This window comes from Solea senegalensis, linkage group LG1 (genome assembly GCF_019176455.1).
Source record: "Solea senegalensis isolate Sse05_10M linkage group LG1, IFAPA_SoseM_1, whole genome shotgun sequence".
Classification (NCBI taxonomy): Eukaryota; Metazoa; Chordata; class Actinopteri; order Pleuronectiformes; family Soleidae; genus Solea; species Solea senegalensis.
This window is the reverse complement of record NC_058021.1, coordinates 34760097-34772458: the sequence shown is the minus strand read 5'-3', so window position 1 is coordinate 34772458 and position 12362 is coordinate 34760097. Positions and strand designations below refer to the sequence as shown.

At 43.9% G+C, this 12362-nt stretch overlaps 1 protein-coding gene across 1 annotated transcript; it reads left to right on the top strand.

Annotated features, from left to right (window-relative positions):
* The first annotated feature begins 3943 nt into the window (after nt 1-3943).
* On the top strand, nt 3944-11670 carry LOC122780137 (cadherin-6-like). Its single transcript, XM_044042992.1, has 4 exons — nt 3944-3958; nt 4246-4363; nt 4445-4696; nt 8124-11670. Exons 1-4 carry the CDS (start codon nt 3944-3946, stop codon nt 8624-8626), a joined length of 888 nt encoding a protein of 295 aa, XP_043898927.1. The 3' UTR covers nt 8627-11670.
* Nucleotides 11671-12362: the final 692 nt, after the last annotated feature.

Below are 12362 nucleotides of genomic sequence, written 5' to 3'. Positions count from 1 at the left end.
TGTATGTGTGTCGGGAAGGGGAGGCCATGCGGCATTTGTTTGGGCATATGACAGCGTCAGTGGCGCAAGCGCAGCACAAGATGTGTGTGTGTGTGTTGAGGAGAGAGAACGTCAGCGCTGTGGGCTATTTTTCAGGGTGTCAATAGAAGATACGCAAAAAGCATTATGTAACACTTGCAAAGTCGAGGTAATGCGCAGAGCGTTCCGCGTCAAGTCATTCAATACCACAAATTTGATTATGTCATTTGAAAAACCGTCACCCTGAAGTACACAAACAACGGCAGGAAGCTAACGCTAGTAACATTAGGCGGCAGACAAAAGAAAGCAGCGCAGCTGGGACTCGACCAAAGGAAGACAGTGGCCAGGGCAATAACGATCAAGGTAATGGAAATGATTGCTCTTGATGACCAGCCGAGGGTTCCGACGGTTGATAGCGCATATTGAACCCCGCAACAACCTGCCAAGTTGGCGCTACTTTTCCGATGTTTAGCAATTGAATAAATATCTGGTTGCCATGAATACTGGCAAGTTTGATAAAGTATTTTAACATGTTTTTTTTTATTATGGCAGCTCTTAGTAGAGCTTGTCAGGTATTGTTTCTCATATTTGTTGTGTAGTTTTATTGTGAAGGGAAGTGGCGCGGTTGTTGTTGCCGGAAGGAAGGGTTGTTGACTTAATTTACATACCCAGTATAGACGCCCTTATCTAGGTTACAGTAACTTTGGCAGGGTATTATTTTTATTTATGTTCATGTTTGTAATTTATGATCCAAACTTTCTCACAGGAGTTTAGTGAGTTGAGGGAATTAAACTGTACTTTAATTTAGTTACACACTTGCTACAAGTGGTAAAGGTTTCTAAAAACCTTTACTTGTAGTTGGTTACTTGTGTCTTATGTGACCTTGTTATTTGGAGGTAAAACATGTCTTGAAAATAAAGGAAGACATTCAAAAATTCAGCTTGCGTGATTTTCATTCTGTACAAACTTTTATCATCTCAGAAACTTTTTTTTAAAACATATATCGATATCGGTAGATATCGGTTATCGGCCATAGCAGCAATATTAATATCGGATATCGGTATCGGTGGAAATAGTCATATCGGTGCATCCCTAATATTTAGTTTCCGAAAACTTTGAAAAAAACCTAAAATTGTGACAAAATTATATCCCAAAGTCGAAGTTGAAGAAAAAGTAAATGTTTTTTTTGTTTTTTTAAAGTTTTCGTATAAGGTATTGACACGCTGAAAACCAGACTGAGACACAAAATGGCCACCAGCAGAGACTCGTGGAAAAATGTATTTTAGCAACTTAACAACAGACTCGCCTTAAGTTTAAGTCTACGATGTTCATGTTCATGTCTTTATTTCACTGTGAGACAGCCTTTTCTAACAGGAAACTGAAGTTTGTATACCACTCACTCTCCCACACCAAACCACATTCAGAAAATCAGTGATTTTAGCTGGCAGGGACACAGGAGCTGCTGGTCTACTACTGCCTCGTGTGGGCACTTTGTGTCACTGAGGTAAATCCAAATACAGAATTGAAGTGTTAAAATGAGACTTTTAAACTTAGTGATGGAGGCAGCAGTGGATCAACTCCTGTGTGCTGTGATGTTAAAATCACTGATTTTCTTTATGAGGTTTGGTGTGGGAGAGTGAGTGGTTTGCAAACAGTGTCTCACAGAGAGATGATGTTGCGTACATTTTATTGCGATCATCGTAGACTTTATCGCTCAGTACCTCGTACGACCAACACTTCAAAGAACTTGACCTACGACCTTTGGAGGTTATGGTGGATCTTTAACACTCGTAGGGCCCGTTGAATACATAACATTTTTTGTAGCCGTTTCATTGCGAACATACGTAGCGTTAGCGCTAACTTTGTGCGTCACTTTTGCGTTTTCTTCTGACCGCTAACACCTTCTTCTCCTCGGCTGTCGCAGATCTCAGGTGAGAGGCGGCGGGGTTTCTTGTCTGAATTTCTCGTCTGGTGGTGTTGAGCTTTGCGATGTTTCGCAGTTTCTCTGCCTCCGTCTTGTCACGCAGAGCTCTCTCTCGGCTGAGCCTCTGTCTCTCCATCACCTCCCACTCTCGTCCTCCTCTCTCCTCCTCTGCATTCTGTCGCTCCCTCTCTTCCCTCGTCACTCTTTCCTTCTGCGAATATTCTCGCTCCTTGGCCGCCCGCTCTCGCTCCTTCTCCTGAGCGATTCTTGGTCTCTCTTCCTTCTCTCGCACTGTTCTCTCCATCCTCTCCCTCACTTCCTTTTCTCTTTCCGCTCTCTCTCTCTCCTGAGCAACGCGCTCTCTCTCTGTCCTCTCTTTTTCCGCTCTTTCCTTGGCGATCCTTTCCTTCTCTTGCTCTTCTCTGGCGATGCGTTCCCTCTCTATCCTCTCCTTCACCAGTCTTTCCTTCTCCACTCGTTCCCTCTCTTCTCTGGCTGCCTTTTCTTTCTCCACCCTTTCTTTTTCTACCTTTTCTTTCGCCATCCTTTCTTTTTCTGCCTTTTGCTTTTCAATCCTTTCTTTTTCTGCCTTTTCTTTCTCCATCCTTTCTCTTTCTGCATTTTCTTTCTTCATCCTTTCTCTTTCTGCATTTTCTTTCTCCATCCTTTCTTTTTCAATCCTTTTATTTTCTGCCTTTTGCTTTTCAATCCTTTCTTTTTCTGCCTTTTGCTTTTCAATCCTTTCTTTTTCTACCTTTTCTTTCTCCATCCTTTCTTTTCTACCTTTTTCTTTTCCATATTTCTTTTTGCTTTTCAATCCTTTCTTTTCTTTGCTTTCTCCATCCTTTTCTTTTCTACCTTTTCTTTCTCCCATCCTTTCTTTTCTTCTTTTCTTTCTCCATCATTTTCTTTTCAATCCTTTTATTTTCTGCCTTTTGCTTTTCAATCATTTCTTTTTCTGCCTTTTGCTTTTCCATCCTTTCTTTTTCTACCTTTTCTTTCTCCATCCTTTCTTTTTCTACCTTTTCTTTCTCCATCCTTTCTTTTTCTACCTTTTCTTTCTCCATCCTTTCCTTCTCGTCCTTTTCTTTCTTGGTTCTTTCCTCCTCCTCCTCCCTCCTCTTCCTCTCCTCTCTCAGTCGATCATCCTCCTCCTCCCTCCTCTTCCTCTCCTCTCTCAGTCGCTCCTCCTCTTCCCTTCTCTTCCTCTCCTCTCTCAGCCGCTCCTCCTCCTCCAGCATCTTCCTCTTCGCGGCCCAGGCCGCCTCCCTCTGCTCCGCCTCCTCGGCGAGGAGCGCCCTGATCTCGGCCAGTGCGATGCGGGCGATCCTCTTGGCCTCCATCTTCTCGTGGATAGTCCTCAGCTCCGCCCTCAGAGCCGCACGCAAACACTTGCCTCGCACCGGAGGCTCTGAGGTTCGAGGTCAAAGGTCAAAGGATTTTAATTTCACAGCCACAAAGAAAGGCAAAGAAAAAAGCATCATCCTTCAGGGTGAGTGAAACATGCAGAGTCACTGCTCGTTAAAGTGCCGACTCACACCAAACAAGGGAGTGTTGAGGATGCAGCCAATCACAACACGGCAGACGTTTCTGTTCACCACAGATCGGGGGTCAAAGGTCACATTAGAGAAAGACGCTGGAGGATCCGACGTTCATGCGATCTTTGAATCAAACACGCACTGAGATCAAAGCTCTAACCTTTAATTTGTTGACCGGCGTCCGCCAATGTCTTCTTTTCTAGGACACACATACACACACTTTTGGTTCCGGGGTCAAAGGTCAAAACATTACACCACAAAAGCACTATAAAGACGAGCAACATTCATAAAAACTCCCGCAAAATCACACCAGAGACGTTAGCGAGCAAAGACGAAAAGTGTCGCGCCAAAGAGGGTGGAGTATGACACAGGCCCCGCCCCTTTCTCGAAAACTCCCCATATATTAATTGTAATAGTACGACAAATATGTCCAAAGAGCAACAAATGCACAACATTCCTCAAGATGTTTTTAAACGATGTGACGTTTAGTTTTTACAAGACTTCACGTAGTGACGGAGTGTCTGTAGAGTAGCAGAAATACTATACTATAACTATTTTGACCGATTTTGGACCACATACTATACTATGACTATTTTGACAGATTTTGGACCACATAATACACTATGACTTGTAGTCATACTATACTATGACTTTTTATGTCTCATTTTGGACCATATACTATACTGTGACTTTTTTGACAGATTTTGGACTAGATGTGAAAGTATATTGGGTTTCTCATGTGTCTTTCCTGTTTTTTTTTTTTAGAGGATACAAACTGTGAGTGCCACTGATCCTGACGAGCCACTCGGAGGACACCGCTTCTTCTTCAGTCTTGCACAGGAGGCTGCTGGAAAGGCAAACTTCTCTGTCCGTGATAACAAAGGTACAATGTCCTACATATACATATATCTGTTATATAAAGACAGAATTGATCACTGCACAGTAACAGTTTTTATTTTTTTAGACAACACAGCCTGGATCCTCACAAGGAGGAACAACTACAACAGCCTGCAGAAGAGCGTCTACCACGTACCTGTGGTCATTTCTGACGGCGAGTTCCCGATGCAGAGCAGCACCAACACGCTGACTGTGCGCGTGTGCACCTGCGATCGTGACGGAAACATGAAGCTGTGCAACGCTGAGGCGCTTACAGCGAGGGCGGGACTCAGCACGGGAGCCCTGGTGGCCATTTTGCTCTGTGTCGTCATCCTGCTCAGTGAGTGAACGTTCACAAAAAAAATGCACCCAGAGTTTTGCAAAATGAATTTATTTGTGCTTTAATCTGACAATGTAGGTGTTATTTAGGTCCATGAATGTTTTTATCTTCAAACTCTCACTCTCCCACACCAAACCTAATAGAGAAAACTAAAAAAAATTCTGCGGTGCAATTTCGAGCGTGCCTGCTGTTCTTGCTGCCGATGTTGCCAGGTGCAGGACTTTTGCTGGTAAAGGAGTAAGGAGTATTTGGGTGCATTGAACCTTTCAAACTTGAAGTATTTAGACAAAGTGGTATTTTGGTGGAATCACCTTTTAAAACACCAAGTTTTAAAGGAGAGAGAGAGAGATTCACAAGCCCCTCCATTTCCCATTCATGTGTATTGGAGTTATTCGCAGTTTTTTGATATTTTTGTCGCCATGGTTACTGGAAACGCTTAGAAAAGTGATAGCACACCATTCCCGATCGAGCCTCATGTTTTGATATAACGTGTGGGGGTTTTCTCAAAACTGCGGGACTAGTTACACATCAAAATACGGACGGAAGAGGAAACGGAATAAACGCCAGTACGATTACAATAGATGCTGCATTCTAGTGAGAACCTAGAGTTCTCACTAGAATGCATTGCATTGCAGGCACTAATTAGCGATTATACATCACAGCACACAGGAGTAGTTGATCTACTGCTGCCTCCATCAGTAAGTTCAAATGTCTTCTTTTATGAGCGCAGCACATGAAAACCTTCATTTGGATTGAACTGTGTGTCCACATTTTGACTTTCTGGGTATCTCACAGGACTACTGGAATTAAGCTAACTAGCACTTCAATAGGTCTTTATTTGGTTGGTTTTTCATTAAATGCTATTGTATGTAGCGGGGTTGTCTGACTTGCCTGCTAAGTCAAAGAGTAAGTTGTTGTTGCTGCTTCGACCTAGTTTCTATTGAGCAATAACCATCACCAGGTGTGAAGTTTCCTTGGCAACAGGGGAGTGGCTAACAAAGCTGTAACCAACTAGCTTCTAATCAGGTGTGCTTTAAAGAGCAGCACTGACTTTGGAGTGGCAGACTCCTCGGACGAAGACAAAGACGGAGGAATCTTACAGGAGTCTAACGGGAGGTACCCCTCACATTTGAGCACTTTTCTATTCCTGTTCATGTCTCTTCATCTACTGTCCACCATTAGGAGACTTCTTGGATGAACTACATGTCCTCCTTTCAAACATCCCAGAAAATGGCCCACGACTTGTTCTTCTTGGCGACTTCACCCTTTAAAGTCAGAGAAGTCATCCCATTTACTTCTTTTACTTTCCTCTCTTTCTCGGGGACTTGGTAATGGAACTGGGCTTAGTATAGCTAGTAAGTATTAGTGGTTAGTGGTGTCCATGCTCTTAGCTTTCAGATCTAGATGTTTTTGCTTCATCTAACCTGGCATTTCAGTTAACAAACAAACACAGCAGCCATGCGGTCAAGTAGCCGTCTTTGATTCCACCATCTTGTTTTGTAGTCTACCTCTATCTGACCTGTACACACACACACACACACAGACTCACACTCTCTCTTATGCACACACTGTATATAGTTACATTTTTACAATATTTTAAAATACACAGTCTGGTCTGATTAATATTGCATGAACTCCACGTCATGTCTCTGATAATTTCTTCATATCCCACTCTCCCAATCTGATGACCTCATCTCATCAGATACTGCACTCGTCCATCGTAACATTCGTGCTTTCTCTCCCTCCTTCTCCCTCATGCATCCCAACTCTGTCACAGACACCTTCCTCTCTACTCTGTCCTCTTCTCTTGACTCCCTCTGTCCTCTTACCTCACGGCGGGTTCGTAAGTCCTCCCCAGCCACGTGGTTGTCTGACTCAGTGCGTGCTGAGAGAGCCACGATATGGGCAGCAGAAAGAAGAGGAAATCAAAACACCCTCATGTCCTGCTTTCCTATCATTCTCTTCTATTCACCTTCACCGCCTCTATCTCTGCAGCCAAACAATCTTTCTATCAGACTAAAATTCAATGCTCTTTCTCTAACCTCCTTCACAAAAAAAGTAAATTTGACCCTTGACCCTATCCCTTCTGATCTTCCATCTCATTAGCACATCTGTATCATCTGGTTGCTTTCCTGACTCTCTCAAAGAGGCCAGAGTGACCTCCTTTAAAAAAAACCCACCCTCGACCCGTCTGAAGTAAATAACTACAGACCTGTCTCTCTTCCTTTTCTCTCCAAAACTCTGGAGCGTGCTATCTTTAATCAACTCTCCTCCTACCTTCACCGGAAAACAACCTTCTCGATCATCTTCAGTCTGGTTTTAAAGCAGGTCACTCGACCGAAACTGCACTTCTTGCTGTCACTGAGCAACTCCACACTGCCAGGGCTGCCTCTCTCTCCTCTGTGCTCATCCTCTTGGACCTTTCTGCAGCGTTTGACACAGTCAACCACCAGATCCTTACTTCCTCCCTTCAAGAACTAGGTGGCTAGGCTTACCTACTCTCGTCCTATCTTCAAAACCGAACATACAGAGTAACCTGGAGAGGGGTCCCTCAGGGTTCTGTCCTGGGCCCTCTCCTCTTCTCTCTGTACACCAACTCTCTTGGTTCTGTTATTCACTCTCATGGTTTTTCCTATCACAGCTACGCCGATGACACCCAACTCATTGTCTTTTTTCCCCGCTCCGAAACACACGTAACAGAATGGATCTCCGCTTGTCTGACCGACATCTCTCAGTGGATGTCTGACCATCATCTGAAACGCAATCTCGAAAAGACTGTTTCTTTTTCGACTTGCCGACTAAAAACACATTTCTTTCGACTCTACCTCGACTAAGACAACGACGACGACAAAAAGCACTTACTTGTACATCGCACTTATGACTAGCACTTTATAGTTTGACTTACTCACTTCTAGCTCTTGTTTGTACCCAAATGTTTAAATGTAAGTCGCTTTGAATAAAAGCGTCTGCCAAATGACATGTAATGTAACACAATCTTGCCAAATGAGGCAGCAGTAGAGCAGCAGCTTCTGTGTCCCTGTGAGATAAAATCATTAATTTCTTTCAATGAACTCTGGTGCTGGGGTCAGGGGACAAAAAAGTTGGATAACCATTGAGTCAGCACTGAGTGTATGACTTAAAAAGTGTGTTTCTAGCACACAAGCTAATCTGCTGCGTTCTTAAACAGCATCCCTTTAAGTAGCAACGGCCCCTGAGGAGGGAAAAATACATAATGCATCCTTGTGGTGGCTGAAGTCTGTTCTACAAAGTCAGACAAAGTCCCTGAATATCAGTGAACACTTGACGAGCAACATCAGCAATTCCCTGCGGACCGTCAGTGGCCTTCAGCACAAGGAGAGAGAGCGACAACAGTAAAAGTCACCAAACTCTTGTAATGTGTTCCCTTTGTTTCTTCTCGTCCCTGTAGTGATTGTGGTGTTGTTCGCCGCCCTGAGGAGACAGAGGAAGAAGGAGCCTCTGATCATCTCCAAGGAGGACGTGAGGGACAACGTCGTCAGCTACAACGACGAAGGCGGCGGAGAGGAGGACACTCAGGCTTTTGATATCGGCACGCTGCGCAACCCGGAGGCCATCGAGGAGAGCAAGCAGCGGCGGGACATAGTCCCTGAGACCTTCTACCCTCCCGTCCGACGACCCGTGCTGCCCCCGACCCGGGACAATAACGGGGACGTGAGGGACTTCATCAACCAGAGGCTCCAGGACAATGACAGTGACCCGACGGCGCCGCCTTACGACTCCCTGGCCACCTACGCCTACGAGGGCAACGGCTCCGTAGCGGAGTCCCTCAGCTCGCTGGAGTCCGTGACCACCGAGGGCGACCAGGACTACAACTACCTGAGCGAGTGGGGGCCGCGGTTTAAGAAACTGGCGGACATGTACGGGGCCGACGACAGCGACAGGGATTCCTAACGAGAAGCCGCAGCACAGACACGGGGCGAGGAGCGGAACAAAAGACAAACGATTCTGGTGCATGTGTGGCGAGGAAAAACCCGGCACAGACAGGGGGCTCTGTCCAAGTGCTCTTTCTTCAGCTGCCGTTGATCACCTTTCAGTTGTCCCTCCGGTGACCAAACGTAGGCTTTGTGTGTCCAGTCAGTGTTAGTAGCGTTCTTGCGAGGGCACGGTGAAAAGAGACTCAGTGTCAAGACTTTTTTTTTTTTTTTCCTGTGTGTGTATGGGAGTTGTACATGAGGCCCCAATATATCTATACCCACATTTTTCTTCTTCATTTTGGTTAGATTTTTCCAAAGCTGCCTGTGATGGACGGACATTCAACGCGCAGTTTTTGTAAACCAACAGATACGCAGATGTATTTTTCAGTGTTTCCAGGACAAAAAAAAAAAAAACATGCTGCATATTGTGATCTTAGCTTGTGTACGTACGGTAACATGATACAATAACGCTGTACCGCTGTTTTTCTTTTTTTCTTTCCTTCCATCACCCAAATGTCCCCGCCCTCTTCCAGTAATGGCTGCCGACACAAGCGCCAGGTGGTTTCGGTGTCACGTGGTGAAAAAGGGCATCACAAACCGCTATTAGATTGATCAATATTTTTGTTTAAGCTAACTTTAATAAAAATAAAATGGTAACAAATTCCCTGCTTTGCCCTGATGATGAGGACGAAGCTACCCATTATTATTTTACAGTCAACAAGTGTCGTAAAACTCGCTGGAGTTTTATGAAGCGTCAGGCGATTGCGTTGTGAAAAACTGTAGTTGTGAGTTAAGCGAGGTAGCGTCATCAACTCAAAACACAAATACAAAACTCGATAAATGTGAAGTCTAGCAGGTTAGCGCCAGAAACCAACACTGGTCTGCCCTCTGGTGGTCGAGAAAAGAGTGATACTCTTATCTGTCTCCAACAAAAAAGACTGTGTGGATTTGACAACAAAAAAGCCACAAACATTTCACTTTGTCATTGCCGACAGTATCTGATTTTCATCTCCACACACAAGTTTTTAACATTCACAGTGCAGCGAGATGAAAATACCAAATATTCTCTCTCAGAGCTGAATGTCAACGCCACCATTTTTCTTACTCCTCGGCTAGAAAAATGAGGAACAATGCAACGCTGATAAAAAAGAAAAAGGAAATCAAACTCAGTTGAGAGGAAAATTCTGGTGTAGATTTGACTTTTTTTTTTCCTCTCTGCTGCAAAACTGAAACTTGCAACACGATGAAGGTCCAAGGAAGTCGAGCGTGAAACTATGGCGTCCAATCAGACTGGACCAAACAATTACCGTTAAAATTCATCAGGCAATTTTATTTTCATCCTATAAACGCTTTATTTCCTGTCTCCAGGTCCCCAAACAATGTTTTTTGTTAAGATTAATGTGTATATGTTTAAATGAACGCGCCAAGTGAAGTTGAACTTAATTTACCACAAACCCTTCTTGAAAACGACAGTTTGCCGTCTTTAAAAAGCGCAGTTCTTGAATGTTTGGTAAACACCACTTTATGAATCAGGAGTTGCCTTAAATGGCCAACAAGTTTTTGATTTTAAGGCCTAAACGAGCATTTCCACAAAAAAAATGTGATTTCTAACGCTGCACAGGTAAATGGACAAGAACAAAACATTGCAAAAACACCAGGATTTTCCTCTTTAAAACCCACTTTCTGGTCTCTTCCCCCCCTCGTTACATGTATTGTACCTGTGGCTAAACATGAAACCGGTCCCTGTCTTCACGCTCTCCTCCTCCTCAGCTGATTTCCTGTGGGACGAGCAAGCCTCTTCCATAAAGATGCTTATCGGGGGCCACCTGACCTTTGAGGCGTGTGGAATAAGTTGCTTGAACCTGGAGGTGTGTCCTCTGTTCAGAGAGAAGGTCAAAACACATTATCCTGCAGCAGGAAAAACACACACACACACACACATAACACTCGGCATGATTTATGTCTCGTCCACACTACTGCGGATATTTTTATTTTCATTTCTATTTTCCTCTCTGTCCACACAACTTGACTGACTCAAATACTAGACTGCAAAACAAGTATGCCAGGTTGCGACAAAGTCTACATTTACTCTACTCTCTCAAATAGCAGATGTTTCACAACTCAAAGTAAACAGAGATGGACGGAATCTTTCCTTCGCACACTGCATTCATTCTGCCAATATTATTGCACATACGTAAATGAAACAATACCGCCAGAAACCACAAGGGGGCAGGGTTACCGACGATTCACTAAGATGAAACGCAAAGACATACATTATCACGTGTGTACTGCCCTCTAGTGGACGGATTGCTTACACAAAAGAACATGGGTGGTTGTACCTTCTCTGAAAAATCGTTTTAAAGATTGAAAATGCCATTTTTGTGTGGAACGAGAGACGGAAAAACACAGAGGAAGAGGTTCTTCTTTTTTGCAACAACATCCGCATCAGCGTGGACAAGTGCTTTAGGCTCCCGGACACAAGATCATTCTCAAATTATGGTAGAATCTCACCATGGATTAACAGCTTTGAAACGAGGATGACTGTGAAGGGGACAAGAAAAACTCAACAAAGTCTCTGCCCTGACTTTAACGAAAGAGGCTGACATCATACATCATACATTTGAAGCAGTAATAATAACAAAAACACAGCCACATAATTTCCATAGTGCTACTTTTTCCCTCTCTGACATCAACAACAGTGCATTTAACAATCCAATTTAAAACACAGTTGGTCGGAGAGTTCTTTCTGCTGGCATGTCGTGTTCACTGCTCGTTTCCCTTTTTATTTTTTATTAGCTTTTCACTGGAGCTTTTGTGTAAGTGACCATCTCAGAGTGTGTGTGTGTGTGTGTGGCAGTGTCGCTATGATAAGCATTTACTGGCTTTTACTGTGTTTTTTTCCTGCCTGCCTCAAGGTGTGACGCAAAAGCCTCAAATGGGAAAAATCAGCAGCAGCAGAACTCACCCATCTTCTTCCTCTCTCTTCATACGAGGACGTCAGCACTGGTGTTTCTTCATCATCATTAAAAAAGAAAAGACTTTGCACATCGCAAAAACGCACCCCATGTTTCTGTTCCTTCACATTTTTTCTCCGTACTACGTTAAAAAGGCGTCTAGATGGTGACTCCAGATACAGTAGATCTGTGGTTTGTTGATGTGTAGACTCAACTGTCGGTCGGTCGGTCGCGGCCTCCACGGTTATTAATTATGTCGGTGACTACGTGATTGAGCAGTGGAGTTTTACGTCAATGTAGAAAACACACTTTATCGTGCGGGACGTTTGTGGTAGTGGACGGGGAGGGGAGGGGAGGGGCCATTCATCGATCTGCTTTGTAAAACGTGATATTTTGTACTGAATATTTATATGACACAATTAAATATCTTTAAAAATCAGCCGCACAAGGTGTTGTTATTTATTCATTCTTAGACGGAGTGAAATTAACTTATTTCCCCACCAGGAAAACACATCATCCTCCTCCTCGTCGCAGGTGAGTTCTTATATCTAAAACAAATCTGTGTGAAAAAGAGCCGACGTGTCAGGCAGTGATTATGGCAGCGGCTGTTGTTCAAGAGCTGGATCCAGAGGCGACGGCGAACGAGGAAATTGTTAATTAGTCAATCTATAATTAAGATCTGCGGGACGGCCAATCACATTTTAGGGGGGAAGAACGAGGAGAATGGAGGTTAGAAATAATAATATTTTTATATTAAAT

What these genes read in the sequence shown, in the direction of transcription:
- LOC122780137 (XM_044042992.1), top strand. An exon ending in CTCTGTCCGTGATAACAAAG is followed by an intron (nt 4,364 to 4,444) that starts GTACAATGTCCT and finishes TTATTTTTTTAG; the next exon opens with ACAACACAGCCTGGATCCTC. An exon ending in CTGTGTCGTCATCCTGCTCA is followed by an intron (nt 4,697 to 8,123) that starts GTGAGTGAACGT and finishes TCGTCCCTGTAG; the next exon opens with TGATTGTGGTGTTGTTCGCC.